At 44.7% G+C, this 18682-nt stretch overlaps 1 protein-coding gene across 8 annotated transcripts in view; it reads right to left on the bottom strand.

Annotated features, from left to right (window-relative positions):
- Window positions 1-18682, bottom strand: part of LOC127574818 (tyrosine-protein kinase Fyn) — a 198771-nt gene that overhangs the window by 24725 nt on the left and 155364 nt on the right. For all 8 annotated transcript variants that reach the window (XM_052024208.1, XM_052024209.1, XM_052024201.1 and 5 more), the window contains 3 exons: window positions 17378-17476; window positions 3825-3928; window positions 1291-1440 (listed from right to left, as the gene is read on the bottom strand). In XM_052024208.1, coding sequence (XP_051880168.1) covers window positions 1291-1440; window positions 3825-3928; window positions 17378-17476 — 353 coding nt within the window. The remainder of the gene's footprint in view (window positions 1-1290; window positions 1441-3824; window positions 3929-17377; window positions 17477-18682) is intronic.

Here is an 18682-nt window from a genome sequence, read left to right on the forward strand (position 1 = left end):
AAATACTTTAAATTACAAAAATAAATAAATAGTGTGAGAAAAAAAGGAATAACGAAGTAGTGTTCCGTGAAATATCTTGCTTTGCAGTAGCAGTACAGTGCAAAGACATTAAAGTTACTTTAAATTACAAAAATAAATAAATAGTGCGGAAAAAAAAGGAATAACGAGGTAGTGTTCATGGGTTCATGGACAGTTCAGAAATCTGATAGCAGAGGGGAAGAAGCTGTTCCTAAATCATTGAGTGTGGTCTTCAGGCTCCTGTACCTCCTCCCCGATGGTAGTAACGAGAAGAGGCGGGTAAAATTATGACATTTAAAACATTTGGACAGGTACATGGATTGGAAAGGTTTAGAGGGATATGGGCCAAATGCAAGCAAATGGGACTAGCTCAGTTAGGCAACTTGGCTGGCATGGACCAGTTGGGCTGAAGGGCCTGTTTTCTGTAGTGTATAGCAAAATGACTATGACTTCCTTCCAGATCCTTCCCCCCCCCCCCCCCCCCAAATGGAATGCTCAGCCAGATACACTTAATGGTGAAGGAACTGGGGCTGTGGGCAACCACAAGGATCTTGGGAGGCCAGCAGTTGAGCTGTTGTGATCGCCCTGGGTGATTGGTGCAGAATGAAGGTCCTGGACTGGGCAGTTTGATCCAATGTTCACTAGTCTCCCTGTCACAGATCAACAGGTGATAGGTCATGTCACCGTTCAAACATTAAAAGGTTGAGGGATTGCAATTACAACAGTAACAGTAAAAGCAAAGTACCACACGTACCTGAAACCTGAAATAAAAAGTGAAAATGCTGGACATACTCAGGTCATTTGAAAGGCCATGGGCTCAGAACCTTAACTCCAATTCTCACCCTCAGCAACCTGACCTGCAAAGTATTTCCAGCATTTTCTGGTTTTATTGCTGGGATCGACAAGGATGACAGAGTAACATAAAACACAGAAATGAGCCGTTCAGCACACTTAAACAGACCATTACTTGATTCTGTGTTCAGTACTGCAAAACAAGAACCCACTTTGTGGCGTACTCACACCCCTGCACTGAATACTTACCCAACAGTACAAATATTAATTACATTATACTTTCCTTGTGTAAGTTTTAAATATAAATTAAAGTAACAGAGACGATGATATAATTTAGCCAACCTTTATATTTCAGAAAGGTCTTACATTTCTAAAGGATGTAGTATCCTCTTTTCTTTAACGTTTTAGCCACAAAAGCATGCAAGAAAACTTGGTTATATATTTAATGGTCACAATTAAAACACTCAAATTACTGCTTACCTGCGTAATGTTGAACCAGCTGTTGCAGTGTTTCAAACTGTGCCCGGGTCGTTATATAATACCCACCACTGTCCAGTTTGCGAATCTTATAGTGTTTAACATGGTCTCCTTTTGTATCATCCCAGTCACGTATTGACAAAGAATAGGCACCTGCATGTATCAAATAAAGTGGCACCAAGATATAGCTCAGTGGTACGCACGGATATACTCTTGTGTCTTTTAAAATCACGTCAAGCCACACACAAGAGCTGCGTCACCTAAAATGACCTGGCAATTTACCAAGTCAGAATATTAGCTTCGCTCAACCTTCCTCCTCTTGGATGTGAGAAAAGTTAATGAGGCTAATGTGACAACAACAGCAGCTTCCTTTCCTATACAGTATAAACCATTAACATGACATGATGTCTGAAGAAACATTACAGACGGGTTATCATCTGACACCGAGCCATGCAAGGAGATATCCAATAGCTTGATCAAAGAGGTAGGTTTTACAGAACTTTGTAAAGGAAAATGCGCAGGGAGAAGGGCAGAGAACAGATAAAACTACAAAGCACATAAAATGCTGGAGGAACCCAGGAGGTCAGGCAGCATCTATGGAGGGAAATAAACAGTTGACGTTTCGGGTCGAGACCAAGACTGGAAGAGGGCAGAAGCCAGAAGTCCCTCTCTGATACTTCGCCCTCCGCCTTTGCTCCAGATTCCAGCATCTGCAGAATCTCTTGTGTCTCCAGATAAAACTGCAGACGCTGGAATCTGGAGCAAACGCAGAAATACAGGATAAACTCAGCCAGTCAATAGCAACTGTAGAAAGGTGCCTGGTTTCTTTTTCCCAAGATGCCTCTTGACCAGCTGCGTTCTTCCAGCATTTCAGAAAGGTAGAGAGGTTTAAGGAAAGGAATTCCTTTAATCTCTCTACCCTTAGCAGCTGAAGGTAAAGCCAGAGATGGGGCAGTGATTAATGAGGCCAGAATTGAAACACAAATATCTGGGTGCCGGAGGAGGGTGTGTGAGCCACGGAGGTTCTGAAAATAAGTTACCACTGGCACTGTGGTTAGAGCTCTGGCCTTACAGTTCCAGAGACATGGGTTCAATCCTGATCTCTGATGTTGTCTGCGTGGAGTTTGCCTCTTCTCCCTGTGTCCGTGTAGGTTTCCTCTCACATCCCAAAGATGTGCCAGTAGGTTAGTTGGCCACTGTAAGTTGCCCCCAGTGTTAGGTGGGTGGCAAAAGGATCAAGGTGGAGGTGATGGGCATGTCAGGGAGAATGGGTTACAGGGAAATAATAATGGAATTCGTTTGGGAGATGGCATAGACACAATGGGCTGAATGGCTTTCCATTCACAAGCAAAATACGAAACATGAAAATTTTCTGTCATTAATAGCTAATAACCAACATGACATTATTCATAGTCACTTGTAGGCACTTGGACACACGATCCAAGACTCCCACTATGATGGAAAACCATAAAATGACCAAGTTTATTAATAAGTAACTTTTGTGCAGTTATTTTTCTGTTCAACAGCATTGCGATCCTCTCAAACTTACTGGAGGTCCAAATAATAACTGTAGGGCCAAAACAAAATCCTAAAATGATGTTAAGAATGCTAGTGTCATGACTTTAAACAAATAAGAATCTAAGAGATAGGAACAGGAGTAGGGCATTTGGCCCTTCAAGCCTGCTTTGCTATCCAATAAGATCAAACCTGATCTTGTGCCTCGACCACCTTTCTATCTGATCCGCAAACCCTGATCACCTTACTCCGACTAAACCAATAATCTCAGCTTTGAATGTACTCGTCAACATAGTGGATTTCTCTCCGAGGTTCCAAAGACCCTCAGCCTAAAGAAACTTGTGCTCATTTCTGTTCTAGATGACTGAGACCTTATCCCGAGACTATGCCCCTAGTTTTAGACTCCCCCGTCTGTGGAAACAGCCTCTCAGCCTCTGCCTGGTCAAAATAATGGGTCATCTATTTAAGAAAGAGACAAGGTCTCAGAGGGTTAGGAGTCTTTGGAACTCTCTTCCTCAAAGAAAGTGAATCAACGTCTTTGCACATGTCTAATGCAGAGGTAGATAGATATTTGATAAGCAAGGAGGTGAAAGGTTACTTGGATTAGAATTCAAACCAGCCAAGGTCTTATTAAACAGCTCAGTGGGCTGAACTGACTTCTAATCGTACTCCTCATTTGTACATAAGTGTGTTGGTATCCCACACAGCATCTTTTGAGACTTTATCCTGTGAGTGTTTGGGAAAGAGGTGAATGAGTTTTGAGAAGATGAACAGAGCCATGTACTGACTGCGAAATCTGTGTGGAATTTTACTTAGTTAAATTGTATTCAGTTTACAACATTTAGTACTTGGGAGATTTCTTAATGCTACACATTAGCACTCCAGCAAGAATTTGGTCAGGAGCTAGAATCCTGGTTCATGTGTCTTGAAATCCAAGGCAGAAGTGCTGCTTGGAGTAAAGCAATTAGCAGGGTGTAGGGCGCAGTGGAAGAGGGGAGCCAGGGGCGGTGCCAAGTCCTTACCTTTGGTGGTTTCACTTTCACGAATGAGGAAGGTTCCTCTCGGGTTGCAGACAGACAGAAGTTGCCTCTCAGCCTCTTTGCGGCCAAGTTTGCCAAAGTACCACCTGTTGACAGAGGGAATTTCATTACAAGAAGTGGGAAAGACCGTGTATGATTCAATACCCCTCTCAGGAACTCTGAGGGGCAATCCCAGCCTCCTCACATCACAAATCACTTTCCAATATTGGACTGCAGGAGCTTTTGACCTTTCCTTTAAATCCCAGTGCCTGCTTTAGTGCTGCCTGAAGTCCCACACCACCAGGTTCAGGAACAGCTACTTTCCTACAACCATCAGGTTCTTGAACTGACCTGCACAACCCTAATCCTACCTCAGCAACAGAACACTACTGACGACCTCTTTGCACTATCATGGACTTGTTTCTGATTGTGTCTTTGTTTTGCACTTGCAGTCTTTTTTTCACTGTATGGTATAACTTTATGTATAATTTATGTCTAATTTATATTAAGACCATAGGACAATAAGATACAGGAGCACAATTAGGCCATTCGGCCCATCAAGTCTGCTCTGCTATTCAATCATGGCTGATTTGTTTTTTCAACCCCATTCTCCTGCCTTCTCCCTGTAACCCTTAACCCCCATACCAATCAAGAACCTATTAATCTCTGCCTTAAATACACCCAATGACTTGGCCTCCACAGCCTTCTGTGGCAACGAATACTACAGATTTGCCACCCCCGGCTGAAGAAATTTCTCCTCACCTCAGTTCTAATGGGACGTCCTTTTAGTCTGAGGCTGTGCCCTCTAGTCCCAGACTCTCCCACTACTGGAAACATCCTCTCCATGTCCAGTCTATCCAGGCCTTTCAATATCTGGTAGGTTTCAATGAGATCCCCCCTCATCCTTCTGAACTCCAGCGAGTACAGGCCCAGAGACATTAAACACTTCCCACACAATAAGCCTTTCATTCCTGGGATCCTTCTTGTGAACATCCTCTGGACCCTCTCCAGGGCCAGCACATCCTTCCTCAGAAATGGGGCCCAAAATTGCTCACTTGCCATTCAGCCCTTCCAACCTGTTCTTCCATTCATCAAGACACAGCTAATGGTCCATCTCACACTACTCCCATCTCTAATCCATCAGGAATCTAACAAATGAACTCAACAGCCCCTCTTGGGTAGACAATTCATGGGATGTGGGTGTCACTGGCAAATGCCCGCTCCTAATGGCCCTAGAGAAGATGGTGATGAGCCGCTGCGGTCTTTCTGCTGAAGGTCCAGCAGGTTTCCAGAACTAGGACCCAGTGATGGTGAATGTTTAGCCTACGTTCACCTCAGTACAAACTCCACCACCTGCAGATGGGATCCATAGACTTCCATGCGTGACTTCAAAATACTGTACTACACAGAGCACATATTACTGAGCTGGTACTCCGGAGGCTGAAATGATGACCCAGAGACATGCATCTCACCAAGGAAGAATAGCTGGAGAATCCAATTCAGTTAACTAAGTTAATCTGGAATGAAAAGCTGGTATCAGTGATGAGGACCAGGCTGATGCAAAACCCATTACTACAACATAATGGTGCAGCAGGAGAGCTGTACAATTGTGCTCCAGCGATCCAGGTTCAAGCCTGACCTCCGATGTTGTCTGTGCGGTGTTCCCACATTCTCCATGACCATGTAGGCTTCCCCTGGGTTCTCGGGTTTCCCCCCTTATCACAAAGACATGTGGGTTGGTAGGTTAATTGGCTGGTGTAAATTACCCCGAGTGTGGAGGTGGGTGATAGGAGAATAGGGGGCAGTTAATGACAGGTATGAGAGAAATAAGTGAGGGAATGGGATTGATGAGACCTGGCATAGACTTGATGGGCTGAATAGCCTCCTTCTGTGTCATGAGGAACCGTTGAGGTTCACAGATGTCCTTTCGGGAAGGATCCCCAGCTCCCTCACTCGGTTTGATTTGTACACGATGCCAGGTTCACAGTGCCTGGTTGCCTTCTAAGTGGCCTCTGAAAGGGCCCATAGTAAGCCTCTGGAATACAGGGCAGCTCGTGGTGACAGCAAACGCAGACCTGGTCAGCACAGGCCACATCTCATGACTGAATTGAAAATCAAAACGACTTTAAGGAGGTGCTTAAAAAAGAGCAGTAACCTGACACTGAAGAGGTGAAGGTGACTCCTTCTCCAGAGACTCGCTGAAAAGATGTCAATGGTCACCGTTTCTCAGTGGCGGGTTGAAGCCTCCGGTTGAAGGATGGAAATTATTTCTGGGTTAGCTCTTGTCTCTAGCATTCCCTTTAGCCACCCCACAGAAAGGAAGAAGCTTTCTGCCTGAAAACACGCACCACCAGACTCAAGATCAGCTTCTATCCCGCTGTTATAAGACTCTTGAAGGGACCTCTTGTACGTTAAAGGTGAATTCTTGACCTCACAATTTACCTCATTATGGCCTTGCACCTTATTGTCTGCCTGCACTGCACTGCACTTTCTCTGTAACTGTAACACTTATTCTGCATTCTGTTATTGCTTTTCCCTTGTACTACCTTAATATATTTATGTTTTGAAATGATCTGTATGGATGGCATGCAAAACTAAGTTTTTCACTGTATCTCAGCAGATGTGACAATAATAAACCAATTAAATTCAAGAACCCAGAAGTGGCTGCATCATGAGTTTCTAGGCTGAGTCCTGGGCTTCCCAGGAAGGTGAGAGAGCAAACCTTTTGAAAAGGCACAAATGCTATATGGGTGAGCCTTGTTGCAGCGCTATGACTGTTCACTGCCTGACCAATGGCATCAACCTCTCCTCTTTATCCATCCAGCCACACCCATGTACAGAAGGGCTCAGCAACTTCCATTCTGTCCAGCTCATCAAAGCCACTTTCATCCAAAGAAAACTCTCTGCCTGTGCAGGAGCCTTAACCCCCGTCTGTACCCCTGGCCAAGTGCATACTTTTGCTCATGGAATGTGTAAATCCAATAGCTTGTCCTGGTCCAACCACGTAGACGCCACTGCCAAGAAAATGCACCAGCACCTCTATTTCCTCAGGAGGTTAAGGAAATTCGGCATGTTCCTGTTGACATCGATTTATCGTTTATCGATGCACCATAGAAAGCATCTTATCCAGATGCATCACGGCTTGGTACGACAACTGCTCTGCCCGAGATCACAAGAAACTGCAGAGCATTGTGGACACAGCTCAGCACATTACGGAAACCAGCCTCCCCTCCACAGACTCTGTCTACACTTCTGACTGCCTCTGTAAAGCAGCCAGCATAATCAAAGACCCCTCCCACCCCAGACATTCTCTCTTCTTCCCCCTCCCATCGGGCAGAAGATACAAAAGTCTGAAAGCATGTACCACCAGGCTCAAGGACAGTTTCTATCCCACTGTTACAAAACTACTGAGTGGTCCCCTAGGACGATAAGATGGACTCTTGACCTCACAATCTACCTCATTATGGCCTTGCACCCTTGTACGATAAGATGGACTCTTGACCTCACAATCATTATGGCCTTGTACCACCTTGTCTGTCCGCACTACACTTTCTCTGCAACAGTAAATCTATATTCTGCATCGTTATTGCTTTTCCCTTCTACAACCTCCATGTACTGATGTGTTGAAATGATCTGTCTGGATGGCTTGCAAAACAAAGTTTTTCCACTGTATCTCAGTACATGTAATAATAATAAACCAATTACCAAATCCTGAAGCTGCTCTCTGTAATTCCCTTTCTCCCACAGGCTGTGCTGTTTGCAGCCTCCTCCAGTCCAGGGAAATTACTTAAGGTGAACTTAGAATTTTTATAAATGAGTTTCACTGTGAAATGCCTTGAGAATATTTGTTGCATGTGGCATGAAAGCTGAGTACCTGATGATCTTTAAAGTCATATACAAATAATTTTACATTTATGGATTATAAATCCCACACAAAATATTTCAGAGTACGAGGAATTTTAAAACAATTCCTTTCATATTTTAAACAAAGTTATTTTTGATATTTCAGCTTATCTTAATTAAATGCAAGTTTCAATTATTGTTGCATTTTCTTTTCCTCCTTTATTACTATTGAGAATACATTAAAACAAGAGGCTGTTTGACCAGCTGGGGTATCAGGGATCTTGTTCAACTGATGCCCGAGAGAAGCTGACATCAGAAAAAAGGGGAAGCTGTTACCACAGAAATATTGCTAGGTCTTTGTGGGCAGCTTTCTCTGTGGTTACCTGCCAGTATTACTGCTTCGCCACTGACCCTAGATTCTGGGCTACAAATGAAGGATTGAAGTAGTAAAAGCTGCAACATTTCTTTCCATTTTCTGGGTTCCAGCACGGAAGGGATCAGTGCACAAGTCCATGTAGCCATTGGGGTAGCAGGAGGCACCATGGCAGAGTGGACGTGCCAACCCTTACAGAAATCCAGGAGATCTGTGCAGGCTGGAACTATGCTGTGCCCATCCATTCTCAGACACACTGCAATACTTGGCCCCAGCCCCAAGGGTCAGCCTACCCTACCCCTGACACCAAAAGTCAAGAGAGACACCCTATCTTAGCTGTGAGCCCAAGACCTTGCCGTTATGAAGACGCAAGAAACTGCAGATGCTAGAATCTGAAGCAACAAACAATCTGCTGGAGGAACTCAGCTGGTTGATGTTTTGGGTTGAAACCCTATATCAGGACTCAATGGTGCAGGGTTTCGACCTGAAACGTCCACAATTCCTTTCCTCCCACAGATGCTGCTCGACCCGCTGAGTTCCTCCAGCAGATGGTTTGTTGCACCTTGCCATTAATGGTGGACTCTTAAAACAATGAATATATGGCTATTTATTTTTACTTGGTTGTGCAAAATCTGGCTGTATTACATAAATAATTTATTTTGTTTGCATAATGCACTGATGATTCAAAGTTTCTTTTGATTAAAATGAATCATCCAGTAAGCAAAGAAAAACAAGAAAGTAGCAATACAAAGTCATAAGAAACTGAATTATCCTAAAACCAAATTAAGCCATTGTGAATTAAGAAGGCCAGTGCAAGTATTGCAGAGTTATTGTATAAAAGACTGGAGAGAGCGACGGAGCAATGCTGTGGGATGAACAATCTGCCCACAAGATGGCTCTATGTACCAAAAGGGATTCATTAGACTGAGAAACACTGATGTATTTTAATAAACTGCGAGCCCTGAATGTGTGTATTTTTGGATGGATGTTGTGCTGCTCATAAGGCTGTGAGTCATACACAAAAGCATCGGGGAGAGTGAGACTTGGAATGCAGAGGAACAGTTTCTGGCCAATTGTGCAACTTCAGTTTACGGTCCTAAGAGAAGTAACCTGGGTACCAAGAAACACACACACACACACAGCCCAGGAAATGGTCACAATTCAGTAACATGGGTGGACCTCGTGTGGTCAGCCTCGGTGGGAGATAGACAATTGCAAACTGGGGTAAAGTGTGTGTGGGGGGTGGGGTTCAGGAGAAATTCTATAATTGTCCGTAAGTCGGAAAGTACACAACAATCACTTGATATGGTAACTGTACCTCCACAGTATTGTAATGAATGGCATCAAAAGTACATGAGACTGATCAAAAAAAAAGAACAATTACTGAAAGTGCAGAGAGAGCAGAAACTAGTTCTGCCGTACGTAGGAATGAACACATGTACATACGTTGGACTTGTGAATTGAATAATATGATGGGAGGTCACTCTTACGTAGAGGTCAGGCGTTTGTAACAGGGCCGTTTGCAGCCTATACATGTCTGGTGACCAGCCTGCTCCAGAGTGAACCTGCCCATTTTCTGTTCTACAGAAATCTATTCCCAGGTGCCGAAGTGGAAAACTCCTCAGTCACAAACTGACGGCAATAAATTAGGCTGCACCTGAAAGGCAAAACTTTTGTTGTTTCTCAGTGTTTGAACCATCCTTCACCTCCATACCTAACATGGCATTACATGGGAGATACAGCACAGAAACTGGCCATTTGGCTCAACCGGGTACACTTGTGTCCACATGATCCTTGCCTTCTCAGCAAGGCCCTGGTACAGCAGCATCAAGTCACAGCAGGCCTTCTTCAGTCAGGGTGTTAAGTATAGTAGTTGGGATGTTACGCTGCAGTTGTACAAGATGTTGGTGAGGCTGCATTTGGAATATCGTGTTCAGTTTTGATCACCCTGCTGTAGGAAAGATGCCATTGAGCTGGAAAGAGTGCAGAGGAGATTTACGGGGATGTTGCCGGGACTTGAGGTACTGAGTTATGGAGAGAGTTATGGAGAGACTTGAGGGACTGAGTTATGGAGTTATATGAGCAGGTTGGGACTTTTTTCATTGGAGAGAAGGGGAAATGAGAGGTGATCTTATAGAGGTGTATAAAATTATGAGGGGCATGGATAGGGTGAATGTGCACAGTCTGTTTCCCAGGGTTGGGGAATCAAGAACCAGAGGGTGTAGGTTTAAGGTGAGAGGGGAGAGATTTACAACGAACCTGAGGGGCAACTTTTTCCACCCAGAGAGTGGTATGTGGAATGAGCTGCCAGAGGAAGTGGCTGAGGCAGGTACATTAACAACGTTTAAAAAGGTACTTGGACAGGTACAAGGATGGGAAAGGTTTAGAGAGATATGGACGAAATGCGAGCAAATGGGACTTAGATGGGAATCTTGGTCGGGATGGACCAAGTTGGGCCAAAGGGCCTGTTTCCATGCTGTATGACTCTAAGTGTGTCATGCATGGGCCAGAATTAATAGAGGCTCATTCACAATTTAGGAGGACAGCCACTCAGCTCAACAAGAGAGGATAGCAAGAGGTTCCCTGAGGTTTGAGACTATAAGCCACAGAGCTGAATGAAACTTGTGCGTGGAATGCCATGACCCTTTGGAACAAGGCACGGATTGGCTGCACTCCTGGATGCTTTTGGCGGGTCAGCTCCCACTGCATGTAACCAAAAGGATTTACTGGAAAAGGAGGTTAATTTTGCAATGAATTAGGTTCCAACAATAATGATACAGCAATTTGAAATGAATTAGTCCATTTACTATATACTTCTTATCCTTATTTGACAACGGATGCTTTGCACAAGGTGAGTGGAGGTGGCAGAATAAAGGAATTGCTTTATAAAAGCGAGCCACATTCAGAAATGTTTTTGTAAATCTCAGCACATCTGGTGCCAAAACACTCATTCTCATCTTGGTCACCTTGAGGCGGGACTGTTCTAATCTTGCCCAGGCCTGGCTTGCCTCCCATCATTCACCTGAGGCAGGTCGACTCAGCCAGAATGCTGCTGCCAGGCTCCCATAATAAATTAATACCAACTGGAACCTAGCCAAGAGTCAACTTGATCCCTGTCAGCAAGTCCCAGTAAACTTCTTGGGGAACACCACTGACCACAAACTCAACTGGAGCAGACACATAAAACTGTGACTGTAAGTGCAAGGCAAAGTCTGGGGGTTCTGCAGAACCTGTCTCCTTTCCTAGCAGCCCACTATATATAATGCACGAGTCAGGAGCACGACTGAATACCCTGCATTTGCTTGGATTAATGCAGTTGCCACAATGCTAAAGAAGTTTGACACCACCCAGGACAAAGCAGCCCTATTTGTTGGCTCCCCATTCTCTGCCTAAGACATTCATTCTCTCCACTACCAGTGCTCAGAGGGTATGGTGTGTACCATCTACGAAATGCACTACAGTTACTTGCCCAGGCTATTCTGATGGCTAAACCCACTACCGCCACCAATAAGAAAAATAAACGCAGCTGGTGTATGGGAACACCAAAGTCTACACATTCCCCTCTGTGTCACGCAGCATCCTGACGTGGAAATACATCTCTGGTCATTCACTGTCATTGGGTCTGAATCAGAGAACTCCCTCCTACACAGCAGAGTGGAGTCACCTTAACCGGAAGGACAGCAGCGGTTCAAGGAGGAGGTTCAGCACACCTTCCCAAGGGCAACTAGGGCTGGGCAAGTAAATGCTGGCTTGTCTGTGGCACCCAGAAGACACAAAATGAATAGGAAAACGAAAGCCTCAGATAGGACCAATTTTACATGGATAGGATGGGTTTACAAGGATATGGGCCAAATGGGACTAGCTTGGTGGGCACCATGGACGAGTTGGGCCGAAGGGCCTGTTTCCATTCTGTATTACTCTGTGACTTCTACCAAAGCTTGTACGATATTCTCTCTGCAGTTTCTGGACTAAATTCCACAACAGGAGGCTTGCCTGAAGGTGGTGTCAACAAGTTGGAGACACACTATCACTTGAACTCATGGTCAGAGTGCAGAGAGCTCTTACCTTTGCCATGCGACCTTTGAGCCCTTTCTGATGTGGCTGGACCAGATGCTCTTGAGGCTAAGGAGGCTTGTGTTAATACAAATGCCTCCATGACAGAGTGGCACATCTGAAGCTTGGAGCTGAATGTTAAGTGTTCAACTGCAAACATGACTGAGAGCTGTCGTTTCTGAAGAACGGGGAACCTGGAGAGGGCCTTTTTAAGTCAGAACCAGTTGCTTTGTAGTTTCCACCCCAAGCCATGGTCCATTAGGACAGATAAGTGACCAGACAGTTACACATGATAGAGCAGCAAAGGTCCCTATATCCATCTCTGGCATGCCTCAAGAATGCAGCATCAATCATCAAGGATCCCCATCATCTCGCTGCTACTGCCAGGCAGGAGGTACAGAAGCCTGAAGTTCCACATACTAGGTTCAGGAACAGCTACCTTCTTGCAACCATCAGGTTCTTGAAACAACCTGCACAACCCTAACCCTACCTCAGCAATGGAACGCTACGGACCACTTCTTGCACTACCATGGACTTGTCACTGATTGTGTTTTTTTTAAATTAATGTCTTGTTTTGCACAGTCCTTTGTTAAGTTTATGTATAATTTATGTACAACTTATGTTCTGGGTCTATGATGCTCGGTTATAGATGCTGCCTGACCTGCTGAGTTCCTCCAGTATATTGTGTGTTGCCCCAGAATCCAGCATCTGCAGTCTCTTGTGTCTCCTTATGTTCTGGGTGTTGTTGTCTGAATCTACATGCCTGTGATGCTGCTGCAAGCAAGTTTTTCATTGTACCTGTACCTCACCGCACTCGCACACATGACAATAAACACGACTTGACTGGATGACGTTGGTAATTCACCTGCTAACTGGAGTTTCTGGGGAGGGGGCAGATTCAGTTTACGGGAGTGGGACTACGGCTTCAGTCCACAAGAGGAGAACCCCAGAAGATCCTGATCAGGCAACAATCAGACCCAGATACACAGTTTCCAATGAATCTCCTCCAAATCCCTGCTTTTGGAACACACTGCCAACTATTCTGATTGACAGCATCGACACTTAGTAACTGCGTAACAAACATCTCCAAAAATAAACATCTCCAGCCTGTTTTTCAGTTGTCTTCTTCTTGCTATCAGTCAATAATAGCTAAATTTGCCTTTCATAGATTATTTAATGCTATCCAGGGAGAAAGTCTAGCAACTGAAGACCGAGGCTAATGTATTTAAACATCTGTTGGAGATACCTGACAGGTGACAAAGAATTTTAGCAATTCTTTCACAAATGTGAAAACGCCACCACATGAATAGTATCATCTTCCCGGCCCCAGCACCCCTGGGGCTGGCTGAGATATTCTGCTCTCACGGGACAATAGTAAGCTTTGCTTTCATCATTTACAAAAGCCAGTGTTAGGCAACAGAAGGCAGGCAGGAAATGGATGAGGGAGCCCCTGCATTCTACTCTGTCTATCAAGTGTCACTGCACAATCGTTTGTCTGTCTTAATGGACCAAGGTTTGGGCTAAAAACTACTAAGTGTCCCTGCTGTACACACCACTATTTTTTTTAAAACGATGAATCCCTGGATTTTTAAACAGTGAAATTATTTTTCTTTCCTTCACACTGCCCAGCAATGACCAGGTCACCCTCGTATGTAACTGAATATCAGCCCTGGGAGGGTCACTCCTAGTCGCTGGAAGTCACTGAATAGCACCAATGCCGAGGCCAACACTGTCCTTGCTGCTTACCCAATAAGAACAATAGACACAAAATAGACTGGGGGGTTTAATCAAAGCTCATCCTGGCTCTTAACAGAGTAGTTCCAGGCATTAGGGAACTGTGACCAGATATAATGACGTTCATAAACAAACTGCTGGAGGAACTCAATGGGTTAGGCAGCATCTGTAGAGGAAATGGACAGTCGACGTTTCTGGTTGGACCCTTCATCTGGACTGATAGATGGAGAGGCGGTATCCAGTATAAAGAGGCGAGAGGAAGGGATGGGGCAAGAGCTAGCAAGCATTAGGTGGATCCAGGTGGGGAGGGGTAACTGGCAAATGGAGGAGGGAAGAGTGGAAATCGAGACAGAGGGTGGGAGGTGCTAGGTGAAGGCAACAAAGGGACACAGATGACCTTTTCACATCTAGGACTGGAGGATTTAAGTTACGAGGAGAGACTGGATAGTTTGGAACTGTTTTCCTTGGAGCAAAGGAGGCTGAGGGTTGACTTTCTAGAGTTTTATAAAATCATGAGGGACATGGATAAGGTGGATGGTCATAGTCTTTTTGCCAGGCTCAGGGAGTCTAAAGGTGGAAGGTGAGAGGGAAAAATTTAAAGGGGACCCGAGAGGCAAGTAATTCACATAGAAGGTGGTGGGTATGTGGAACGAGTTGCCAGAGGAAGTGGCTGAGGCAGGTACATTTACAACATTTAAGAGACATTTGGACAGGTTCATGGATAGGAAAGATTTAAAAGGCATATGGGCCAAATGCAGGCGAACGGTACTAACCCTGGAAGGCACCTTGGTCAGCATGGACGAGTTGGGCTGAAGGGCCTATTTCCATGCTGTATGATTCTATGGTTTTAGTGGTAAAGACCAATGATGTAAAATGACACTATACTACTAGATAACGATAAAAAAATTAATTTATTATTTATTTCTGTTTGTTTGTGACACGTGGGAGTGGGGGGCAAGGACAGCATCTGTTATCCATCTATAATGGCTCCTGAACCAGAGTGTCCTGTTAGGCCATTTCAGAGCGCAATGAAGAGTCAACCAGAGTTCATGTACACCAGACAGGGCAAAGGCAGCAGATCTCTGGATGAGTACAGCTTCAAATGCACTCAAGCAGCTAGGTATCACCCAGGACACAGCAGCCCACTTGATTGGGACCCCACCCCCATCCACCACCAACTCACAGTGACTGCAGCGTGGACCTTCAGCACAATACAATGCAGTTACTCACTCAGGTTACACCGACAGCAGCTCTCAGACCTGGGGCTTCCACCACTGAGGAGGACAAGGGCAACAGGCACCTGGGAACACTACCATCTGAAGGTTCCCTTCCAAGTCACACACCACCCTGACTTGGAAACTGAGCACCATTCCCTTCATTGTCAGTGGATCCAAACCCTGGAACCCCCTACACTGCAGCACTGTGCAACAGAAGGACTACACTGTCCGTCACCACCGTCCTTGAAGGCAATTAGAGATGGGCCATAAGTATTGGACTGGCAGCAATGTCCACACCCAGTAGATGAATAAAATTAGCTTTCCTGAAGGGCATTTTCTAATTTGTACTTTATATATCTAATATACAAATGTTTTATCATGAATATATATATGTATTTATATACAATATATATATATATGTAAAATGCAGAGTAACCCAAACACTTCAAGCTCAGTCAGTGCAGTAAATTCAGTGAGCTGCTTGTGTAAAGAAGGGGTTATTTTAAGCAGCTTTCCTTTTCCATAAGTTCTAGCAGAGATGCTCCTTAAAATGATCCTTTGGCAACTCACTGCTCTTTCTATTTGACGTGCCTGACGTTTAGATGAGAACTCTGCTTCAAGGCTGAAAAACTGAATTTTCTTTAGAAGTTTTGGATCTTACTCCCAGCCAAAATACTGAACAGGCTTCTGCCTGTCCAGATATTGCCATTACTTCTAATTAACTAATGACTGGGTGGGTGGGGGGGGGGGGGGGGGGGGGGGGAGGAGAGCTGGGAGAGTAGAGGTTTTTATTTAAGGTATTTTTATTTAATACCTTGAGGACTCTTCCATTATAGAGCACAATGTTATAGATATCACAGATCAGAGTTTCAGGCAAGGATAATAATACTCCTGTTGTACGGCAACTGCTCTACTCAGGACCGCAAGAAACTGCAGAGAGTTGTGGACACAGCCCAGCGCATCACGGACACCAGCCTCCCCTCCTTGGACTCTGTATTTACCTCTCGTTGTCTTGGTGAAGCCGCCAGCATAATCAAAGACCCCACCCACCCAGGACATTCTCTCTTCTCTCCTCTTCAATCAGGTAGAAGATACAGGAGCCTGAGGGCACGTACCACCAGACTTAAGGACAGCTTCTACCCCACTGTGATAAGACTATTGAATGGTTCCCTTATACAATGAGATGGACTATGACTTCACGATCTACCTTGTTGTGTCCTTGCATCTTATTGCACTGCACCTTCTCTGTAGCTGTGACACTTTACTCTGTACTGTTATTGTTTTTACCTGTACTACAGCAATGCACTCTGTACTAACTCAATGTAACTGCACTGTGTAATGAATTGACCTATAGGATCGGTATGCAAGACAAGTTTTTCACTGTACCTTGGTACAAGTGACAATAATAAACCAATACCAATACCTTATAACAAACCTGCGTCCACTAAAATGAGTTAGATCTGCTTTAAGATAAGGGGCAGAATGTGGGCATCTGGCAGATCTTTGGCTGCCAACTTAACCTCAGCACCCAAAACAAAGCTTCCCTCTTGGTTAGGACTCCACCATGACCATTCACTCTCTGGATCACCAGTGCATAGTGACTGCAGCTTGCTAAGGCTTCATCAGGAGCATTTCCCAAACTCACAACTTTTACCTCTTCCCAGGACACAGACAGCGGGTGCACGGGAATACTTCCACCTCAGGATCTCCCTCTGAACTACACATCATTCTGACTTGGAAATATGTTGCTCATCTTTCATCATCACTGGGTTTAAATCCTGAAACTCCCTGCCCAACCTCACTGAGGGAGTACCACCATCAGATGGACAGCAGCATCTAAAGGTAGTGCCTCACCACCACCTTCTCAAGGGAAAATCAGGCATAGGCGATAAATGCTGGTCTTTATTAATGGTATGCCCACACAATGCCTACATCCCACAGAAGAATAAACAAATTAGCTGCAAGCACTTAACCCCTTCCATACAAATCATTCCCGGCAAATACTCCTAGGAAGGGCTAACAAAAATACAAGCCTTTTTCGATGAAAATAAAGTTACAATTAAAACTCTGGTGGGGACTTGTATAAACTAACATTTTGCCTTCTGTAATGACAGCTCAGCTCCATCAGCATCGGGGCTGCACGTTTCCTCACACTTTGCCACCTAACCACCAACCACTCCAGCTTGCCTTGCTCAACTCGAACAAGAAACCTTATGATTTTAGATTAAATGCTCTCAAAGTTTTTTCCTCCCCGGCGGCCACTGGGTAAGTGTGGAGACTAACCTACCATTCTCAGACAACTCTGGCAGGTCAGTGACCGTGAGAGTAACACTTACTCCTCTGCCTGGATGGAGTCGACTGGAGCCACGTAATTACTGGGAATGTATCCTGTGCCTCCCGTCTGCAAGGACCTGGCTTCCCACCAGTCTCCCTCTCTGTAAAAGAGAGAAACAACATTAACAAAGGAACAGAGCAGAAATGCAGGTGACAGGAAGAATTCAATATGCGATTATTAACTGATAGCTGATAATGCTGCTGATGAACTGATATGCAAATAAGAAATTTGATCTGACATGCAACACCACAGCTGTTCAACAGTGAGTGCAGCAAACCTCATGTTCCCCTGTCTGTACCTTGATGGCATCTTTATTGTCACAGACTTGCTGCCCAGCTTTAATTATGGCCACACTTTCCCTGAGTACTGGCCAGGAACTGGGAATGTACACAGCTGGATATTACACCAGGGGAAACAAAATGGGCAAAGGAAAGAAGGCGGCATCCATCACTTAGGACCCTCACCAGCCGGGACATGCCCTCTTCATATTACTACCATCAGGAGCCTGAAGACCCACACTCAACATTTCAGGAACAGCTTCTTCCCCTCCACCATCAGATTTCTGAATGGTCCATGAACACTACCCTGTTATTCCTTTTTTTTTGCACTATTAATATACTTTTGTAATTTATAGTAATTTTATGTCTTTGCACTGTACTGCTGCTGCAAAACAACAACTTTCACACCATATAAATCAGTGATAATAAACCTGATTCTGCTTGTCTACGTCCTTCTTAAATGTTGCAAGACTGCTTCCCTTCACCACCCACTTGAGCAGTGTATTCCAGACTCCAACCACTCAGTAGGTGAAAAGATTCTTCCTCAGATCTCCTCTAAACTTCTTACCCTAAACTTGTGCCCTCTAGACACCTAATGGATTCCCCATCTCTCCTATCTCTGCCTCTCGCCTGGTGACCTGCCCTTTTGACATGTAGATTCCAAGAACGGGTCGTGGTAAGGCACCTTAAGCCCTAGGAAACAAAGGAACCGTGGGAGCACAGAATCAAATATTGATGCTGCCTGCTCCTGCAAACTATCTCAGGCACAGCCGATGACTGCACAGAAGTACAATCTTGGAAATCTGAAACAAAAACAGAAAGTGCTGGAAACACTCTGCAGGTCAGGCAGCACCCATGGAAAGAGAAACAGAGGAAACATTTCAGGTTAATCTTTCTGATTTTAGGCAATTAACTTACTTTATTGGGGTCAGAGAATGGCAACCACGTTGGTTTTCTAAGACAAGGAGTATGGATAAATCTGACTGGACTTTAGCCTTTGGGCTTCATTACTTTTAACGATGGTGTGG

This window comes from Pristis pectinata, chromosome 10, assembly GCF_009764475.1.
Source record: "Pristis pectinata isolate sPriPec2 chromosome 10, sPriPec2.1.pri, whole genome shotgun sequence".
NCBI lineage: Eukaryota > Metazoa > Chordata > Chondrichthyes > Rhinopristiformes > Pristidae > Pristis > Pristis pectinata.